Source organism: Myodes glareolus, chromosome 9 (assembly GCF_982192425.1).
Source record: "Myodes glareolus chromosome 9, mMyoGla1.1, whole genome shotgun sequence".
Taxonomy (NCBI): Eukaryota; Metazoa; Chordata; class Mammalia; order Rodentia; family Cricetidae; genus Myodes; species Myodes glareolus.
In genome coordinates, this window is record NC_142034.1 from 96,287,776 (window position 1) to 96,309,631 (window position 21,856).

General features: G+C 47.4%; 1 protein-coding gene and 1 pseudogene across 4 annotated transcripts; both read right to left on the reverse strand.

The window, feature by feature from the left end:
* Positions 1-381: 381 nt before the first annotated feature.
* Positions 382-3,666, reverse strand: LOC146892833 (OCIA domain-containing protein 2 pseudogene; annotated as a pseudogene).
* A 1,165-nt stretch (positions 3,667-4,831) lies between these two features.
* Positions 4,832-17,741, reverse strand: Mefv (MEFV innate immunity regulator, pyrin). 4 transcript variants are annotated; one of them, XM_085694661.2, is made up of 10 exons: positions 17,161-17,741; positions 14,930-15,766; positions 13,048-13,394; positions 12,587-12,682; positions 10,452-10,682; positions 10,010-10,032; positions 8,105-8,220; positions 7,651-7,934; positions 7,276-7,308; positions 4,832-7,056 (listed from the first exon to the last, which is right to left on the reverse strand). In XM_085694661.2, the coding sequence occupies exons 1-9, from the start codon at positions 17,435-17,437 to the stop codon at positions 7,297-7,299; spliced, it is 2,223 nt and encodes a 740-aa protein (XP_085550787.1). In that variant the 5' UTR covers positions 17,438-17,741; the 3' UTR covers positions 4,832-7,056; positions 7,276-7,296. The 4 variants fall into 4 exon arrangements, with proteins under 4 accessions (XP_085550787.1, XP_085550786.1, XP_085550788.1 ...); XM_085694660.2 differs by having other exon boundaries at positions 4,832-7,074; XM_085694662.2 differs by having other exon boundaries at positions 4,832-7,090.
* Positions 17,742-21,856: the final 4,115 nt, after the last annotated feature.

Consider the following 21,856-nt stretch of genomic DNA (forward strand, 5'->3'; position numbering starts at 1 on the left):
AAAATTGTTTCAATTTTTATATCAGTCTGTTCCATCTAGTGAATTCCAAACAAGCCAGAGCTACAAAATAAGACCCAGCTTTTGCCATAGCACACAATCTGAACCAAAGGATTTCTTACCCAGTGACATCATCTCCCCAAAATGACCACTGTTTTCCTTCTCTGAGTTGGCTTGCTGAGAGGATCTGTGCTCACACGTAGAAACACAACACCTGTTCTACACTTTACAGTATGTGAGCCGGGAACTAAGCTGGAGACTTAAAAACACAGCACACACAGAGAGAAACACTGGGACACGGGTCATCCTTGACACAAGAATGCCAACTTTATTGTGCTCAGGGGCAGCTTATAAAGGGCTCTGGCCACACCCCAGCTCCTGGGATCTTTCAGCTGCAGACTCATCAGAACCCACTCCCCTGCCATCAGGGTCTCGCGCTCAGAGCAGCTGCAGACTGCTGAGAGCAGAGGAAAAGAAGTTGTTTACAGGAAATTCAGGGTCCGGTGTTCTGCAGTCCCCAACACTCACACATTCTTCTTGAGAGTGCCATACATTCAAATCCCCAATGCCATCCGTGCCTGAAAGAACACGAGGCCCCTGTCATTTTAGTAACAGATTCCTTGTTACTCAAAAGGAGCTTGTTACTTGTTCCTCAAGCTCAGCGGCTTGAGGAAGACTTGAACCCAATTAAGAGAAAGAACGGCGAACAGACCTATAAACCCCAAACAGGAGCAAACCAGACAGGACAGCCAGGCTGAGGAGACAGAGAAAAACAGAAGAGAAACATTCACAAAGGCTTACTTTTAAAAATGTATTTTATGCAGTTTGGCTGGAAAGGGAAGGCTGCAAGAGAGAAGAAGGCAATGCAGTCAGATGGGGCGTGGGAAACAAACCCACCTGACAGTCAACTTTTTTTTTTTTTGATTTTCAGAAGTAGAATTTTATTGACTGTCAAACAGGATATGTCACATAAAAATCAACTCTGTCAAACCACTCCATTTCATTCATTTAGTGTTCACACAAAACAAGCCCCCACATGTTTTAATGCTTAAAATGAAATTATTTCACATCAAATATTAACCTCTGATGAAATTTCCATTTTAACTCCATGGTGTGGGTTTGTAGATACATTAGTATAAGCAGCCCCCCCCCACCCCACATGCACTTTGTATATTTAGATGCTGATTTGTAGACAGGGCATTTTTCTGAGAAGCCGCGAAGATGCAAGGGGAGCTTTTCCATGGGGTTCAGCCAATGTGCCATAAAGCCAACGGTTCCAAAAAGGAAGAACCACACTTCCCATGTAACGAACGAGTTGTCTGGAGAAGAAACACAACTCATGCCATTACACTGGCTGCCTCTGAGATCCCCAAAATCCCAAGAGTTTCTCATTTTTAGAATTAATTCAGTCTTTCGGTTCTCCTTCCAGTAAGCTGCTCCCTGGGAGAGCAGGTTAGGAAGTTGTCTTTCCTCTCTGAGGCCACTAATAATTGGTAAAAGAACTGGCTATTGCCGGGCGGTGGTGGTGCCCGCCTTTAATCCCAGCACTCGGGAGGCAGAGGTAAGTGGATCTCTGTGAGTTCGAGGCCAGCCTAGTCTACAAGAGCTAGTTCCAGGACAGCCTCTAAAGCTACAGAGAAACCCTGTCTTGAAAAACAAAACAAAACAAAACAAAACAAAAGAACCGGCTATTGAGTTCTGACTGTGGGATGTGCCCGTGAACCTAGCAGGTCACCGACAGGTGACGGGCACTTTCACAGCTCCTGCGCTGTGATGAGTCCCTGATCACACAAGCTGCTTTGTATGGTGACCCTGTCACAGGAAATGTTTCCCACCGAGTTACAGATCTCAGCTCCTAGACCTTAGGATGGACTTCTAGTACCAAAACACAATCTTTCCTGGACTTCTAGATCCATATACATGAACTGTCTTTGGGTCATGGCTTCCCAACTAACTTCCACATCATTCATTCCTGTTCCCTATCCGAGAACTTAAATTACTGAAGAAGAAAAATAAAAGCAGAGTAAAAGAATTACGGGAAAGACTACCCAGAAGCTACTCAAAATTCTCTCAGGAAGTTCTAAGCTGGGGGGGGGGGGATGTAACTTTATTTCCTGTATAGTGCGTGATGGATCCCAACATGTTCTCGAAGAACGGGAGAATATGCCACGCCTAAGTCAATCAAAAGCCTTCTGCCACAAGCATTTCAAAGGAATGCAAGAAGGATAAGTTTTCTGTTTCAATAGAAGTAGATTATCTAAGAGTACATACACTTGAAAGTTTAAACGTGTACAAATTTAGAAATCATTGAAAACCACAGACAGGGTTTACATAACAGATGGCTGGAACTCTTCCTTCTCGCTTAATCCATGTTTGGTTTTGCACTCTTCACAGGTAAGCAGGCAGTGCCTGTTATGCCTGGGACCAAAACCAGCACCACACAGCTGATCCTCAAAGGTTCTGGCACACTCTTAGGTACAAAGCCTTTCCAAGGCCAAGTTACCAGCCAGTAACCAAGATACCAGCCAGTGCAACTTTAGGTAATGATCCAAAATAAGGTTATTTGGATTAGCAGCTAAATAACCTTGGTGGACAAGTCCCTAGGTGACAAACATTCTTATAAGAGAAAATGGCAAAGCCTTCTTCCAGAAACTTTCTTGACACTTTCAGATAATCTTGGCAATCTCTCCTCTGTGGATGTGCAGTTTTGACTTTGGGCAAAACAACAGCCTCTGCTTGCTAAATGGTGGCAAGTGGGGACCTTTCTCTTGATTTCCATGAGTGACTCTGTCCTTTCTTCGATGCCTGTTGAATGCTCTGAATTCTCCTTGGTCTGATGACTTTCTTTGCGATCTTCCTTTTCTTCCGTCCTTCCTCCTTCCTGCTCTCGCTCTGCCCCACACCTCTGCGTGTCACTAGCTTAAGTGCATCCCGGCACTTGCAGTCTCCTTCTCAGTCTGTTGGTGACACGGGAAGGGAGAATCTAGCACTTTCTAGAAGCCCCATTTCTCAGTCTAGACTCAACTTTAAACCACAGAAACACTGTCTATTTCTGCTGGACTCTTTCTCAGGGAAGAAGCTTCACTAAAGCATGAGTTTGCAGTGGGAAACAAAGCTGTAGTTAGTGAAAACTCAAGTGATTCTGCCCACTGTTCAGCCGACGGCCAACCGTGGCACTCTCTGGGTGCGCACGCCGTACCCTAGCTGCTCTAGCAACTCAGTAAGGGATGATGCTCACCCATCAACCGCCCCAACCTGGCTGTCCAAACCGCCCTCTACCTTTGGCACGCTCAGTCGTCTCCTGCGCTAAGACCTGGGTTCTGGAAATGACCCAAAAAGCCAGGCGAGAGAGGCTGATCGCTCGCCTAGTCCTTTTGAGTGTCCTCAAAGACTGTCAGCACCTTTTAAGAATTTGCCGCCTTTGCGGAGAGGACATTAAAACCCAGTTCCATCTGGGAGGCCGGATACTTCCGCCTCTGTGGGACCACTTCCGATGAGCCACTTCCGGTGTGGAAGCCCGGTCGGCCCGATCGAAGGAGCACTCAGTGCTTTAAAAGGTAGAAGGCTGATTGATGGAGTTTAGGGCCCAAGGGAGGCCCGGCAGGCGGGGACTACTCTCTGTGGCTCACTGCGGGGCAAGAAGCAGGAAGCTACCTCTGGCCCTCCCTGGCATGCGCCCCCCCCCCATGAGAGGCTAATCCTGTGCTCGCTGGGAAATGTAGTTCCCTCCAAACTGTTACCCGGAGACGGCCTGATGGCCGGGAGGGCGGGGCCCGGCTGGAAGTTGGCCTCTCGTGCTTGGCCTTGGTTTCCTTTGCACGCGTTCCGTGAGGTTCTCCGCGGAACCTGCGCGATTACCTGCGCGTAGGTCCCAGTTTACTAACCTCTACATTGCCATATTTTTAAAAGAGAGTTTCCATTTCCCTGGTTTTTGTTTTTGTTTTTGTTTTTGTTTTGTTTTGTTTTGTTTTTTTAACCTCTCACTGACTTGCGATCCTTTCTGACCTGGAACTCGTGGTGGTCTCCTGCCTCAGCCTCCTGAGTGCAAGGAAAACAAAGGTGACCCACCAACCCTAGCTCTTTCTTCCTTCTTTCCGAACTCAGTTTATTCCTGGTGAAGTACTGGTGAGGCTTAGGACAATCCGTGGACACAGATTCCCTTATTCCTGGTGTGGCGTTGGAATCCACTGGAAGAAACCAAAGACTTAGGTTCAATTCAAATTAAATGAATTTATACTTACTGCTAGCAGAAGGGTGGCCGCTTTAGAGCCAAAGAGCGTTATGTGCGGAAAGGGATTAAGGTGGGGTTTTAGGACAGACACGATAAAAGTGTGCATCACAAATATCCACGGAATCCACAGCTGGGCAGGAAAACTGTTCTACTTCCCTCAGTTGTTTGTATCTTTCCTGCTGTTTAGTAATAAGGAGCTCATTCCGTCGCTTTCCCATAGAGATAAACAGGGTTTACAGAAGAAAAGGCAGCCCTTAATACCCCACAGCCCATTATCCTAGGCGTATTTCACCTGAAGGCCACTAGGATCTTCCAGGCATCCCAGAGCCCTTAAGGGACCCTTAAGTCTCTTTAGTCACAGGGGACCTGTGTAAATCACTCAGGTCTCAGCACTCCAATGACTGGGATAGAGCAGTTCATTTCTGGGCAGGCAAAGGCATAGTGCCATCAGGTTACGGCTGTCCTGTCCCTCTTACCTCCATGAATGAAACGACAGCCTCCAGTAGGATGTCGAACTTTTTTCTTTTTAAAGATGTCAACACCAACAGCAGCTGACTCACTTAACCGTGGCTTAAAATAGAGTATGAAAACTGGCAACAACAGTTTTGGGGAGGTATCTGCTTGCATTTTATTATACAAAACTTAAATGAGTAAACAGTAGGAAACATGTGCGTGTGTTGTTGTTATTGTTAAAAAAAGCTAGGCATAATCCCAATGCTGCGGAGGCAGAAATGGGGGAGTCCCTGTGGCTTACAGGCCAGCCATCCTGCTTTACTTAGCCAGGTTCAGGCCAATGAGAGAGACCCTGCGCTAAAAAACAGGAAACAAACAAACAGAAAGGACGGCGTCTGAGGAATGCTCTGAGGTTGATCTCTGCTCTGCATGTGCCGTATACATGCATATTTACACACATTACATATGTACAGCCACCATGCAGACAGGCACACCATACGCATTCATGCACACACACACACACACACACACACACACACATACACACAAAGAGTGATATTGTTATCTAGTAAAACTTGTACAGCCTACCTTCAAAGCTGTGGTTAAATCATACGTTAATGTAGTACAATACAATACAACCAATAAATAGAATAAATTAAAAGGCAAGTTACAATACAGCATTTATAATGAATGATAAGAATAGCAGCGGTCTGCCTGAAAGGAAGCTGATGCATAATTCCCTTCAGGTATGAGATTTAGAATATAAGAGTCTCGTGGCCATAATCAGACCTTGAGATGAAGGGAGAGCATTGGAGATACAATGCATGATATGGAGAGCCGAATGTGGTGGAGCCTTTAAAGATGGTATCTTCAAAACCCATAGAGTGAGAACTGAGCTGGGCAGTGGTGGTGTGCACCTTTAATCCCAGCACTCGGGAGGCAGAGGCAGGTGGATCTCTGTGAGTTTGACACTAGCATGGTCTATAGAACAAGTTCCAGGACAGCCTAGGGCTACTTAAAGAAACCCTGTCTCAGAAAAACCAAAATGAGAAAAGAATGAGAACCAAAGAGATAGGAAGAGTGTGTGCCCCTCTTGGAGTCTGTGTATATTTATTTTCTGTAGGTTTTCTGTGTCCTCGAGACTAGGGCAGACAGGACATATTCTTGCCCTGAGGAGGGAAAGTGAAGTAGAATCTTCTGTCCCAATTACATCTGAAAGTACTGATTCATGCAGGATTTCCCAATAGCTATGCACTTCCTCTTCTGAATGCCATTGCGTGTTGTTACTATGTGTGCCGTCTTCACCTTTGCTCACCAGTGTTGCAGTATCTCTGTGAGCATTTGGGATGCTGCTTCTTGCGCACTATGAAGGTTCTCAACTCACAAGCTATGTACTCGCTCAAGGGCCAACCCTCCGGGCATGATTGAGAGAGTGCATCTTGATGAGGTTGATTGACTTGGGAATACCCTCCCTGTAACCTGTGTGGTAACCTGCCCTAGAGCTGTGTCTGGGACTGAATAATAAAGGAGGAAGATGGGCTTTCAAAGTTCGTCACTCTCTGCCTCTTGACGGAAGCACTGTGACTATCTGCCTCAAGTTCCTGCCACTGTAACTGACTTGCCCTGATGTACTAAACTCTTGAACTATGAATCAGAATAAAGGCTTCCTCTCCAAGTTGCTTTTGACGGGGTATTTATTACAGCACCAAGGGTACTAACTAATACAAGCACCAGCAATATTTTCTTTCTTTTTGTATGGAGGCTGGGCCACAGTCAGAATAACCTGAAATCCAACAGGCTAGTCCCAAACTCACAGGCACCATCCTGCCTCAGCCTCCCAGGTTGTTAGGATTATAGGCATGCACCACCACATCCAGCCTAATGTTATTTTCTTGTTTACTACATCTCTTATATCAGCTGATACCTCGTTAGTGACTGCAGAGTGCGTGAAAGCAAAATAGAAGACCAGGGGCCAGGATGGAGGTACAGTGTTGGGCACTCTGTGAAGTCTCTGGTCTGACTGGATCAGAAGAGCCATGTTCTTCCCTTCATCCTGTGCCCCAGGTTGAAGGGACCTGGAGGAGGAGAAGCTGGTGAACTGCAGGTGTGGGATCTGGCTGCCATGCTGTAAAGGGAATGTTCCTAGCTGTGTGTCTCATTCGCAGTTGAGAGAGCAGTGGACTCCTGTTGCTTTGCCAGCGTTGTCACCCGGTAGCCATTCTCAGCAGAGTTGTATTTCCCCGCTTGCCGCTGCTTTCCATGCAGTCTCGCAGCTGGGGTCAAAGCCAGGCATATCCAGGATGATGATGTGACTTTAGAATCTTTGGGGTCTGTCAGGCAGCAGGTATGACTTGTTTCCAAATCTCACACTCTTCCTGTCCGAGAAGTTGAGGCTGGGGTGAGCAGTTTCTAGGTCAGAATCCCAGAAAGTGCAGGAAGAGTAAGACCACCTCACTGGGCTGGGGATCTGTGGACTTCTCCCGAGGTTCTCCCCATCTAAGGAAGAGGGCTTTCACTGAGATTGTGGGAGGGGACAGGAATATACAGGGACCTGATATATCAAGGCTACCACTTGCCTTGATCTAGGCACTTACTGGCACGTTCCTGAGCACCAATCACTTCTGGAACTACAGGGGGGAAAAGAAGAAATAAAGAAAGTTCTGAGCATGCGTTCAGGGAGGTCTGAATTATACTATTCCACACATAAAGGCGGGATTCTCCTGCTTAGGGCTCTGCATCCTATGTTAGTTATAACCAAGGCTCCCCAGGCACCCTAGAGACCAAAGAGGTTAGTTCAGTGAACAAGGCAGATACAGAGGACCAAGCAGAGCTGTGGGGGCCTTTTATTACCTGTCTGGTGCCTTTGTTCTAAGTATTTCCCCCCTCTTCTGAATAGTTCCCCCAAAGCAACAGATAAAGGACGATTACAGAAATTCTTAGTTAGCTTACATTTCCACCACCGTACTTACAAATGAAGTTTTCCATTTCAGGAAAGATCTGGTTTTTCGTTTGTTGGTCTCCCGTAGCTCAGGCGGGCCTTGAACTTGCTGGGGCTGAAGGTCATCCTGAGATCCTGCTCTTCCAGCTTCCACTTCTGGGTACAGTACTATATCATAGTTCTGTGTGTTTCCCGCATCCCATTTTAGGTAAGCACTGGGCATCAAACCCTGGGTCTCTGGCATGCTAGGCTGGTGCCCTCCGCATTTTGCTTCAGCCACACCACCAAATGTCTCCATCTCAGAGCGCAGTGTTTCTGAAATGGAGGAAAGGGAACAGGGAGCCTGAGTTAACAGAATGAGTTAGATCAGAAAGAAGCTAGAGGCAGGGTCATAAAGCTTTGTAGGTGGGGAAGGGAATGGGCAGGCAGCGTGGATCCAGGGAGGAGGTGGACAGCGCTTCTCATCTTCCTCCGAGGTTGCTCACCTGAGAAGTTCTGCATACTCTTCTCCACAAACTTTGATTTCTGGTAGAGCAGGTGAATCTTTTCTTTGACATCTGGAGGAGTGGCCAGTGACTCAGAGACAGTCACCATCTTGGCCCTAGAGATAAGAGATTGTTGGCCAGAGAAGACAAGAGCAAGATGTAGCCCGAGTCCCTATGAGGTGACAGTGAGATCATCCACACTAAACACACCCATCCCAGTTTGGGCGACTCAGAAATCTTCCCTAGCCTCAGAGTTCTGCCGCTGGTCCTCACCTTCAGCTGCAGACCTGCATCTCTGAGCCACTGTTACAAAAATCACAATGAGTTTAAGTAACAGCCTTAAACGTGAGTTGCTCTCACTAGCAGAATTCTCTATGTCAAGTTAATTATATGCCTTTACTATTTTTTTATTAATTAATTTATTTGTTTACAAAAATTTCCACTTCCTCCCCTCCTCCTCCTACCCTCCCATTCTCCCCACTCCCTCTCCCCCCCCCCACTCCCACCCCCTCCTTCCTCTCCAGTCCTAAGAGCAGTCAGGGTTTCCTGCCCTGTGGGAAGTTCAAGCTCCTCCCCTCTCCCTCCAGGTCTAGGAAGGTGAACATCCAAACAGACTAGGATCCCAGAAAGCTAGTACATGCAGACAAAACAAGACCCAGTGCCATTGACAATGGCTTCTCAGTCAGCCCCATCTACTATTTCTATGGAAAGAAAAATGGAAAGAAACGAGATGCCACTTCATGCCTGCTAGAATAGCCATTATAACAGCATGAAAAATGATAGCAGGAAATTCCAAGTAGATGGCGCGATGTGGAGAAATTAGCGCTGTCAATGGGAATGTGAAATGATGCTTCTGCTGCGGGAAATAGATGGACATAAAGTGAGTTCACTTGTAAGTGTAATATCTGAGAAAGTGAAGCCAGCGTCTCAAGTAGCGCTTGCATATTTGTGTCCAAATGCCAGTCCCCGTAGCCCAGAGGTAGAAACGGTCTAAATGTCCATCAGCGAATGAATGTGTGTGCATACAGGGAGTGCCACTTGGCAATTCAAATCAGTGGGATTCTGACACATGCTACCCCATGAAGAGTGAAAGCATTATACTGAATGAAAGTGAGCCAAAGCTAAAGGACAAACGTTGTGCGATTCTGCTAAAATGTAGGATTTAGAGCAGCCAGACTAACTAACAGGAAAAGCAGAATGGTGCTTATCAGGCCGTAGGGGAGGGAGGATGAGAAATGAGGGTTTAACAGTGCAGAGTTCCTGTGTGGGAAGAGGAAAAGGTTCTGGAGGTGGAGGGGTAACAGGCTCACACTAATGTGAGTGTATTAACATCACTGCATGCAAACATAATAGCTGAAATTTTATGTTATGCACATTTTACTGGAAAGATAATTTTAAAAACACTAATGTCCAAATTGCAGCCCCAAGATTGAGACTTAATTGGTATGACTGTGACTTAGACACCAGCATTTTGTAAAACTCCCAAAGTAACTATGAGATGTAGCCTTTTTATCTCATTTCTCTCTTCTCCCTGCCTGCTGGACTTAGCCCACCTCCAAACTGATCCCCAAGGACCCCCAAAGTGCTTGAGGCCAGAGGCAGTTCTTCAGGGATCACTGTCCTAAAGCAAATGGCATGGAATGCATTTGAGAGGGCACAAACCACTGTCTGTGCCCTGCAGGACTGGGACAAACCCCTTCTCAGTGTTCTGCTCATGCCCTCCCCACTCCCGCCTGACCAAACTCCCATCCTGTTCTTCCCACACAGATCCAAGAAGGATGGTCTCAGGAAGCTTCAGGAGACAGGAGTGCTGAGTAACAGACCCAGGTCTTTCCTAGGACTGTCCCATCCAAATGCTTCCTGGAAGTAAGACACCCAAGGGGACACCATGGGACATCTCTGTACCTGTGCAATGTGACTCCAATGTCCTAGAAGAGAAAAGAGGGAAGCTCTCCATTACTAGTCTCCAAGAGTGTGTGACTCCCAGGCTGCAAGCAGCTCCCTGGCCGTTCCAGGACTCCCAGTCCTAGGATACCAGAAAATAAGAGCCTCCCTCCTTTATTATATTCTGTTCAAAGGACAGAAGCCTTATCAGAGCTCACGGTTCAACTGCACTGCAGTTCTGGTCTTTTCTAGGTGATGCCAGGGGCATCTTAGATACTGAGATGTTCTGTGCTCCAAAGAGACCTTATCAAAGAGGCACGAGCCCAAAAGACACCATGGGTCATTGAGACCAAATCCCATTCCAGGCCTCGATGGCCTTACTTCCTGCCTTGGCAGTGACAAGAGCCTAAATTATCCCACTGGGCACAGCAGGCAGGGAAAGGCTAGGCACGCTCACACTCACCTGCATGAGCTTCCATTCTGGCTGGTCTTGCTTGGCCTCCAGTTCTCCAATCAGTTTATCTAAGAGGGCAATGTCTCGGGAAATCTGGGTGTCATGTGTCTCTCGGACCTTGCCAATGGTCTGGCCCAGCTCCTGCAGCCAAGCCACAAACAGTTGCTCTTGCTGCTGCAGGAACTGGTATAGTTTCTCAAGCTGATAGGAAGTCCTCTGCTGCTGGATCTCTGTTTCTTTCTGGGGAACACAGAATGGGGAGATGTATGATGTGTGTTGTGGGCAGGTAGTATGCAGGGATGCCCTTAAAAGCCCATCTCTCAGAGATGGGTGAGAGGCAGACTTCCTTGGTGTGAAGTTTAAATGAGAATAGCCCCCCCATAGACTCATATATTTGAATGTTTGGTCCAAAGTTGGTGGAACTGTTTGGGAAGGATTAGAAAGAGTGGTCTTGAGTTTGAGCTTTCGAAAGCCCACACCATTCCCCGTTAGTTCTTATTGACCAGATTGTATGCTCTCAGACACTGCTTCAGCAACATGCCTACCTGCCCGCTGCCGTGTTCCCAGCATGGTGGCTATGGACTCTAACCCTCTAGAACTGTGAAACCTCAAGTAAATGCTTTCTGTATAAGTTACCTTTCTCATAGTGGCTCTTTGCCACAATTATTTTTATTTTTATGTGAACCAATGCTTTGCCTGAATGCATGTGTTCACATGTACCACATGTGTGCCAGGTGCCTTCAGAAGTCAAAGGAGGGCTTCAGACCCCCTTGAACTGGAGTTTAGGATGGCTGTGAGCCACCACGTAAGTATTATGATTTGAACTTGGGTCCTCAGCCAGAATAGCAAGTGCTCTCAACTGTGGAGCCATCTCTCCAGTCACCATCTTCAGAGCAATTTAAATGTAACTAAGATTCTAGTCTCTTGAACACCTGGGCTCCAGAATAGGGAGAAATCTGTATGGAACTTTCCAGAACAGACTGAGCATAAGAGGGACTAGCTCTTGGGGAAATCTGTTGAATATGGTGCTAGGTTCAACAATCCCCTCTACAATTTCCATGTTGAAGTCCAGTACTTCAGAATATGATCCTATCTGGAGGTAGGACACTTGCAGATGTATTTAGTTAAGATGGGGGCATTCGTTGGGGCTGTGTGCTGCACGCCTTTAATCCCAGGACTGGGGAGGCATAGGCAGGTGGACCTCTGAGTTCAAGGCCAGTCTGGTCTCCAGAGAGAGTGAGTACCAGGACAGCCAGGGCTGCTCAGCCAGAAACCATGTCTCCAAGAACCAGAGGAAAAAAATGAGATCATTCTAGTAGGTTGACATCCAGGAGTATATAATGAGATCTAGTCTCAAAAAGCCAAAAAGGGAGCAGCTTGGGGGTTTATCTCAAGGATAAAACCCCTTTCTAGAAAATACAAAGTCCTAGATCCTATCCCTAGAACTAGGGAAAAAACCAAAAGTCAATACAGTTTTTTATAAAATTTATAAAAACTTCTATTATTATTATTATTATCACTACCATTCTAAGACAGGCGCTCGCTATGTAGAACTGGTGGCCCGGAAGTTGTTATATGGACCAGGTTGGACTCAAACCTGTGGCAGTTTTCCTGCCTTTCCCTCCTAAGTACTAAGATTACAAATGTGTGCCAACATTACCAGATTTTTTTGGGGGGGGGTATGTGTGGGAGTCTAGTGTAACCCAGGTTGATTTTGGACTTGTTATATTAACGATGAACTTGACTTTCCTCTGGCCTCTACCTTCCAAACGCTGAGGTTATCCATGTGTGCCCACATCTAGTTTTTGCCATCCTGGGGATACACTTGGGGCCCCAGTGATTATGCTTCTATGCTTCTGCTCTGCCAACCGAGCTGCAGCTTCCACGCAAACAGTAATTATATAAACAACACAGAGAATGTTCTGAAGTGACAATCTCTAGTTTCTCTAACCCGTTTAGCTGTCCTTGGAGGTGAGACAGGGAGCTACAAGAATGAATGAGCTCTCCTTAGCCCTCCCTACCATCACCACTGAGACTGGGGAACAGGTGACCATCTGCTCCCCGGAGCCTCGGGAACCTTTGCACGTACTCCCCTCTTTTCTCCTACAGGTGTAAAGGGGCAGGGACTGGCTGCCGGGCCTCACCAGGAAGTTCTCTGTCTTCTTGTCTCCCTGTAGTCTGTGTTGCTCCACACATCCCCTCAGCTCCCTCAGAAGCTCCAGCTGCTTGTGGATCTGCTCCTGGAGAAGAATATTGGTTTAGATGCTTACGTTGGATTCCTGTCATTTTAGCTCATACCGATCCTAGAGAGAAGAATCAGCTTCTGGTAGCAGAGCTGGGGTGCTGCAATTGAGAGCAAAAGGAGGGGTTCTTGGAAAGAAATGGGGTGAATCCATCACCAAGGGATTCCCTGGATCCATATTCAAAACTAGAACCCTTGGATTTCCGAACAGTATTAATGATCAGCTCCTTCTTTGCTGTCCTGGTTTGTCTTGTGTTTTTACCAGTGAGAGCCCAGGAGTCCTGACTAATGCACTCCCACCCCAGAGGACTTGGATGAAGAACACAAGCCGAGGTGACCAGCTATGTGGGAGGGAGCACCTACCTTATATTCCAGTGCAGCCTCCTCAATGGGACGCACTCGATGGCCTTGATGCTCCTGACTCAGCCTGCAGATGAGGCATATGGGCTCCCTGTGGTCCTCACAGAAGAGCAGCTGCACCTGCTTCATGTGACGTGGGCACTGTGGTAGGGACTGGGGGCTCTGGTCTCCACAGCGCTTTTCTGCAAGTGAACTTTGGCACTGGGCGCATATGGATGAGCATCTGTCTGGGGCCTTGGGATCCCCAGGAGCAATGGAGCCGCTGGAGGAACTCTGCACACAGGTACCACCGTGCGGGTCTCCTTCCTGGGTGTGGCAAAGAGGGCATGCAGCCTTGTCCTGTGACCTTCCTAAAGACACAGCAGTGAAAAAAAATCTCCTCAGTGGCAAATCCAAGATAGTTACAAGAGAGCAATTGTTCATAGAGTACCTCCATTCTCAGTTAGAACTGGCTACTTCCCAGTATTCTCTTGTCTGACTTCCATCCAAATGAGGTTACACAAACAGGTCACTAAGGCTGAGAGCTTTTTCTGCTAGTTTTTCTGGGCCCTGGTATTCTTGGGCATTTATTCTAGGAGACACCCGTGGCCCTTTGCTGTAAGTCCTTTGCTCTCCCCTTGTGCAGGCACAGATCTAATGGCTCATTTAAAAGAAAGCAAAACATGCTGACAGCATCTGCTTTCCTATTTCAAGCCACAACAAATCTGCTACAACGCAGGCAGGAGCTCCTGGAGATGGTCAGCGTATGCTCCTTCACGAACAGGTCCCCGCCCCCAGCAGAAAGTCGTGTCCGAGAGTACAGCAAGCATTTTTAATGTGTGTGGGCGAATCCTCTACTCCTATTCAAGAAATAAAAGCAAAGAAAGGGGCTTTATAAAGCTAAAGGGGGAATCTCACAGTGAAGATGTAAAGCTAGGAAAGTCCTTCTTCAAGGCTACAGGCAGTGCTTCTATACACCAGAAATGACAGGAGACACAAGAAGAAGCAGAGACACGGTCCATCAGCTCGTCCTCCCTGGCCCAGTTCCCATAGGAACCGTTCTTGTAACAGAATCAGTTGTTTGCCAATATAGCTGCTCCTCTGCCTCACTCCAAACTCAAATTCTCAGCTTCCCGTGCAGTTAGCAGAAACCATTTGATCAAATTCTAGTCAAAGGGAAGTGAGAACAAATAACTTCTAGAAACCTTTAAAAACCTCTACATCACGATGTCCCCTCCTCTCTCCGTACTCTTGAGTGGAGCCGGAGTCACTCTGAAGCTATGGATTTCAGGGTAAACACTTGTAGCAGAAAAACAGCTTAGCAGAAGTTTGGTTGTGGTCACACAAGTGACTCACATTGTGTGAAAGAGGAACAAGCTTCTGTATTGTTCATCTAAGCTGCTGGTTTCTGTTTCTCACAGACAAATGTGATCCTGATGGCTAATTTCCCAGTAGGTTTTTGGTCTATATCTTCCTTCTTCTCAGAGAAAGGTGATTAGCCAAATCTCTGCCCCAAGACTTACACTGTGGGAAAGGAATATTCTAACCCATTCTTTTTAGATTTTTTTTGAGACAAGTTTTCTCTGTAACTTTGGTGCCTGTCCTGGAACTAGCTTTTGCAGAGCAGACTGACCTTGAACTCACAGAGATTCCCCCTGCCTCTGCCTCCCAAGTGCTTGAATTAAAGGCATGTGCCACCAGCGCCTGGCTCTTTTTAGATTCTTACCCTCACCTGTGGCTCTATATAAGAACTTCTGAGAGCTCAGGCACTAACTGAAATTTGATGCAACTCTTTGTGCAAGATGTATAAATATGCATTTTCTGGACCTGCATCATATTTGCAGAGGGACCCTGGAGGCAACCAGGTATCCCAGCAGTGTAATTCTGGGGAGATGGGGGACAGTACCTTTACAAGCTGTCGATCCTGAGGGTGCTGGGTTTGCTGGAGTTTGGGCTGTGTTTTCACATAGTGACAAAGGCACCTCTGTACTGCAGGACTCACAGAATGAACTGCCAGCTGTCTTCTCCGGGGTCTCTGGTCTTCCAGTTTCATTTTCCTTCCAGGATATAGTGCTTTTCTTCTCTCCAGTCAACGATGTTTTGGAAGGGATGTTCCTGAGTGTTTCTTCGTTGGGGACCATGGAAGGTTCTGGATTCCCTGAACTCTTTTCTAGAACTGCAGTAGTCTCTTCATTCAGGACGGCTCCTATCATGGGACCAGGGGACGAGTGTGGATTCACAGTCATTGTTTCCTCTGGAGCCAGAAGAGCTTCTGCACCTGGGGGTTCTCTTTTGCTTAAATAAGTGGCAAGCTCAAGACTCCAGGGTCGCTTTGCTTCAGCTTTCTTGCTTTCCCTCCTCCTGGGGCTACTGTTGTAGAGTCCCTGCAGCCTTCCTGCAGAGCTGGCGTTCCTGCGGAGCTGGGCATTTGCCTGGCTGTCTTTATTCCCTGGGCACTGGGTGGTGCCTGGGCCTCTTCTATAGACTGGTGCTGCACTCTTGGCCCGTGACTTGGTCTGTGAGTCCAGGCTCTCAGGGCCCCTCTGATCCTTCCTCTTGACCTGAGACTTCTTCTGGGACCCCTTCTCTACTTCAGACTGGCTGGGTGGCAGGTTCTGTGATCCATCACCACTCGGCCTGGTCCCATCACCTTCCAGGACATCTGGTGCTTTCACACTCTTGGGCTTAGTGTCTCCAGAAGACTGAACAGAACCACCAAGTCTATTTTCTTTTGTTAAACGTTCTACAAAGACAGTCAGATAGAGGCTCAAGGTTAAGGCTGGGGAAGGAGGAGAGACTCTCCCCAGAAGCTACTGAAGGGAAAAGCACAGAACATTTTACACAACAGCAGAACCATACACAGAACCATAAATTACACAGAACCATAAAATCAAAGTAAATAAAAGCTATCTTATTGTTTTGGGTGAACACATGACTACAGATGTGGAAATTGATTTATAAAACAAAGCAACAAAAAAGAGTTCGAGCAGACCAGCTCCGTGAGTACAAGCTTGATGGCCTGAGTTTGACCTCCGGAACCCACAGCAGCAGAGGAGAGAAGCAATTCTTTCAGGTTGTTCTTGGACCTTCATATGTGTGCCATAGCATGTTGACACTCACTTATGTGTGCAGACAGACACCAATACATATATAAAATACAATTAAAACAAAAATTAATATAGGAGGCCAGAGAAAGAGGGATGGCTCAGCAGTTAGAGCACTGGGGCCTCTTCTAGAGCACCCAGATGCAGTTCCCAGTATCCACATGGTGACTCACAACAGTCAGGAATTCCAGTACCAGGGAACGTGGTGCCCTCTTCTTGCCTTTGTGGAACCAAGCGTGCAAGTAGTGCACACACACTTGGAGACAAAACACCCATGCACACAAAACTAATGAACTGAAGTAGGGACTTATAAATGACTCTGATTTTCATTCATTACACCCCTGAAGGGAATCCCAGGTCACAAAGATAAGTCCAGAAGGCACTTGAAAACAAGTTTGAATGGGTATGGTAGTGCACACCTTTAATCTCAGCACTCTGGACACAGGGGCAGGTCAGCCTGGTCTACATAGTGAGGTCCTATCCTAAAACCCCCCCCCCCCCACAAATGAACAAAAACAAAAACAGCCAGCAAACTTGCCTGCAATTTTGTTTAAAATTACAGAAAAGGCTGAATTCCAAAGCCTACATAATGAAGATAATCTGTAATTAGCAACCTATGCTTCAATTTGAAGAAACCATTTATTGAAAGTAAAGAATGTTTAAATATGCTTGTAAAATATGCTAGAGAAGAATTCTAAACTGAAATTAGGTGGTTATTGAGATTTTCAGCCATGTTAGTATGGTTGGATTTTCAGCCCTTTCTGCCAAACCAATGTTTGTCTGAGCATGTGTATTAATTGAAAAATGGAGTAAAGAATTGTCTAGGAATGGGTGGCCCATAGTCGAATATCAGTTTTTATTTTTAAAGTCTCTAGGCACCTGGGAGCTTCAGCAAGAAGGACAGGATGTGTGGGCTTTACCCAGCAGTGGACAGGGGCTTCCCAGCCACTAAACTGGAAAGCTTGGGTCTGAGCATTGCTTCTCTCCTCTATCAGCAGCCAGCAGCCGGCTGGGAAGGGACTTTGCTACTTACCTGGGTCTGTGGCTTTGTGAAGCTCTTCGGCTAGTTTGCGCTGGTTGGTAACCCTCAGTATCTGCAGGGTCAGCCTCACAGCATACTTCTCCTCATAGTAGGTGAGCAGCAGGCTGGCCACCTTTACTGGCCCGGCCCTCTCCAGAAGTTTCTGGGGGATCCGGGTTTGGTCTTTCTCCAGGCTGATGGTCTGTAACTTGAACTTGAACTTCTGGAAGTCATAGGACGGCAGGTCCTCCAGGGTGCTTAGCAGATGATCACCAGGCGTCTTGGCCATGGTGCTGGCCAGAACGGACTGCAGCCAACTGTGCGGCTTCTGGCGGAAGATAAAGACCTCTTTCCTGAAACTTCAGAACAAGCAAGAAACGGCTTGTGAAATGATGGAAAAGGCACAGGAAACACCATAGGCTTTGGTGGGAACTGAAAGTAACGATGAGGGTGTGTCCAGGGTCCTTCCTGCAGCATCTTTTCTTTGAAGACTTCAGAGAATTTCCAGTGGAGAGGGCTCTGCTTTGCCAGCCTATGTCCTGGTTGAACAAAAGGCAGGCTAGACTGTAAGGGAGATTTGGGATTGGAATCCAGACATTCCAGCTGCTCTCTTGCTTTCAGGACCCTGGGCTTGTGGAAGAGGAGAGGGATGGCCTTGCTTGGAGTTGACCTTCTCTGGTCAGCTGCTCTCTTTGGACTTTTGGGGTTTATAGACCTCCAGGGCCAATGACAGGTGAAAGAACAGATAGATAGTAAATAATCCCTATAGGCTTGGCCTAGGTCTGTTAAATCAAACAAACAAACAAACAAAACCACAGAAGAATTCAGAAGGACACCACAATGCAGCTCCAGGCTGTCTGGTCCATGTCTAGTCTATCCAGCAGCACAAAGTCCTCATTGTGGCTTTGAGGGCCACCACTCTCATGCATCTGTTCCCACAGTTGACTTGGCACTTGTTTCCCGGGAGTTAGAGTGCCCTTTGAAATATGTTTTCTAGGCACTTGCCAGGATGCTTGAGATGCAAGGCTGGAGAGAAGCAGGCCTGCATCCTTTGGCACTTGCTGGTGAGCCAGGGTGAGCCTGAACATGGTTTCAAAGCCAAAAAAGGATGCATTGGGGGAGCCAACTTCTACTTCACTTTCCTGTTTATGTCTTTATGTACTTCCTGGTTTATATCCTCAAACTTTTATAAAATTTCAACCTATGGAAAAGTGGAGAGATGCTACAAGGCACACTTCTGCCCTCACATAGGTGCACTAACCATGTCTGTCTCCCGTTTTCTGCTTCCTCACTGTCTTCTTAACCATTTGGTAACAAATGAAAGGTATTGCGAGTACCCTAAATGCTTAGGAAAGGGAACCTCAGTTGGAAAAGAAAACCAGCCTCCATCAGACTGGCCTGTAGGTATGTCTGTGAGGCCTCCATCAGACTGGCCTGTAGGCATGCCTGTGGGGGGCATTTTCTTGATTGCTGTCTGATGCAGGAGTGCGCAGCCAGTTGTGTGTGATACCATTCCTAGGCAGACGGGTTTGGCATGTACAAGAAACGTAGCTGAATGTGAGCCTAGAGCAAACCAGTGAGCAGTGCTCTTCCGCATTGCTACTTGGGGCTCTTGTCTTTACTTCCTGTCTTGGCCTCCTTTGATCTTGGACCATAACCTGGAAGATGAAACAAACCCTTTCCTTCTCCAGTTGCTTTTGGTCATGACTTTTATCACAGCACTGGAAACCAAACTAGAACAATATCCTGAATACTTCTAATAATATATTACTTTATTGTGTATGTGTTTGTGGTGTGTGCGCGCAGGCGCACATGTGTTCAAAAGGATGTATGCAAAGAGGCCAGAGATTGACATTGGGTGCCTTTTTTTATTGATTGCCATCCTATTTTATTGATTGATTGATTGATTGATTGATTGATTTGGGACCCAATTTCTCGCCTGAACTGGAGCTTACCAGTTCAACCAGATGGAGTAATGGGAAAGTGCTCAGGTTCCTCCCCCTCTGCTGCTGGGGTTATACACATGTACCACCATGCCTGACTTTTTACATGGGTGCTAAAAATCTGATCTCAGGCCCTTACGGCTGTGTGGTGAGCATCAAACCCACTGAGCCAGCCCTCCCCAACCAATGAGGTGCTATTTTAAGTAACCACAACGCAGCTTTTCATTCAAGAAAGGTAACCTCACAAAGAACAACAAGTTCATGAAATTTCTCCATTTGTCCTTTGCTTTTTCTTTTTTCTTTGAGATACTGATTTGCCCCTTTTTAATGTTTAACCTAATTTCTGTATTGATTCTTTAGGAATTTCACATCATACATCCTAATTCTGCTTACCTCCCAGTCCCCCCATATCCTCACCTCAGCCCTGCAGTGCCCCCCCCCCAAATTTTTTTTTAAAAAAATCAAACCAAACCAAAATAAGCAAACAAACGAAACAAGAACAAAACACCCTCCTCCCCAATAAAACCCTCTTTGTTTCTCCTTTCTGGCCTCTCCAACACCTCTTCATCCGTCCTGGTGCATTGGGAGCCTGGGTGTCACACAGTGTACCCTTTTGGACAATCAGCTTTACTAGCCAATGTTCACTGCTGTGACTCACTGGTCTGGTTCAAGCCCTCTGGTTTCTGGTACTCCATAACCGGGCCCTCACCAGAACTCCTTTGGGATATCCCATGGCCACCCCGAGTCACGGAGATTCTGCCGGTATTGTTTCACAGGACCAGCCCCTTCATGAGCTCCAGCAGGTCCCAGAAGCGGCGGATGTTAGGGTGAGCCAACCCAAAGCCTGGTTGTGGGCCCTGGTGGTAGCAGAGCTGGTCATTCCAGGCCACTGGGGCCACCTGCTTCAGGCGAGGGGGCAGAGCCTGCTCCCCTATGCCCTTGTCAGTGGTGAGGGGTGGGACCATCTCTCCCAAGAGCAGGGGCCAGCTCTCTTGCTGCAGTGACCCCAGTGAGAGGCAGGGCCAGCAAAGGGTGGGACTGGCTAAGGATGGCTCTCTGATTTTTATCATGCATGGTTCCCACGGCCCATGGCCCCCTCAGGTAACATGGGCCACAGACATTAACACAGACTCCAGCTGCAGCTGGATCATGGACCCAGACATGGGTCAGCATGCTGGACTTGGAAGACATCCTGTCTCTGAGTAAAAGCACTGGCCACTCAGATTGGGATGGTTCTGGTGGTGGCATGGACCCTAGACACCACCAAGGCCTCAGGTTGTGGCCCCCAACCCTGGCCTTCTGTGTAACCTTTGGTGGCAATATGGGACTTGGACTTCAGCACAGACCCCAGCCATGGTAGAACCATAGACCCAGACATGTCGTTGGCAGCAGCCGGGTCTGGATGTCACCATTGCCCAGGCTGCAGTGCAGGACACTCAGATTGGCACAGTCCCAGGACCCTTCTGGCCCTCGGACACCAACATGGTCCCAGACCTTGGGCATGCGCATGACCTTCGATGGTAACACGAGCACTGGACATCAACACAGACCCTGGCTGCAGCAGGGCCACGGACCCAGATATGGCACTCATCTGCAGCTCTGGCCTGGGTGTCACCACGGCTTTGGGTAGCAGCGCAGGCCACTCAGATTTGCATGGCCTTAGTTGCATCATGGCCCTCAGACACCAACATGGACTCAGGTGTTTGACCTGACCCTGGGCAATCAATCACACAGCCCTCAGGGGCAACAGGAGCCACATACGTCCACTTACACCCTGGATGCTATAGGGCCACAGATCTAGACATGGCCCCTGACAGCAGCCTGGGCCCAGATGATGTCATGGCCCCAGGTGTCAGCACAGGACACCCAGATCTGTATGGTCCAGCTACAGCATGACTCCCAGACTCCAACAAGGCCACAGGTTGCTGCCCAGACTTTGGGCCTCCACGTGGTCCCTAGTAGCCATCTGGGCCACTTCAACACAGACTGCAGCAAGACCACAGATCCAGACATGGTCCTAGGCAGTAGCTCAGTCTCGTCAATATTCTGGCTCCAGGTAGAAGCACCTGGTCACTCAGATCAGGATGGCTCTGGAAGCAGCATGGCCCCTGGACACCAACAAAGCCACAGGTTGTGGCCCAGGCTTCCGTGTGGCTTTTGGTAGTAATATGGGCCATGGACTTCAACATAGACCTTGGCTACAGTAGGTCCATGGATCCAGACATGTCCCTGGCATCAGCCCAGGTCTGGATGTCACCATGGCCTCAGGTGGCAGTGTAGGACACTCCGATTGGCACAGCCCCAGTGACTGTGCGGCTCCTAGACACCAGCATGGCCCCAGGTGGAGGCCCAGACCCCTGGAATCAATATGACCCTCAATGGCAACAGGAGCCGCAGACATCGGCACAGACCCTGGCTGCAGTACAGTGACGTTTTTTCCATTTTAATTTGATTTTGGTGTTTTACTCATACAGATATTTTAAACCTAATTGGTTAATTTGCACTGATGTACATTCACTGTATATAGTAGTAATAATCACATAAGAATCACTTCATACAAAAACATAAACATTGAGCAAATTCTTCCCATATCATCAGCCCCTTCCCTCCTCAGTTCCTTTGTTCTGACAAACAAAGACAGTGTTCTTCTACTTTCACGCCACATCTATATACATGATTTAAGTATCTACATAAAACCTAGTAACTGTAAATGAAAGAAAATATGTTATCTTTATGAAATTGACTTAATTAGTTTAATATGTTCA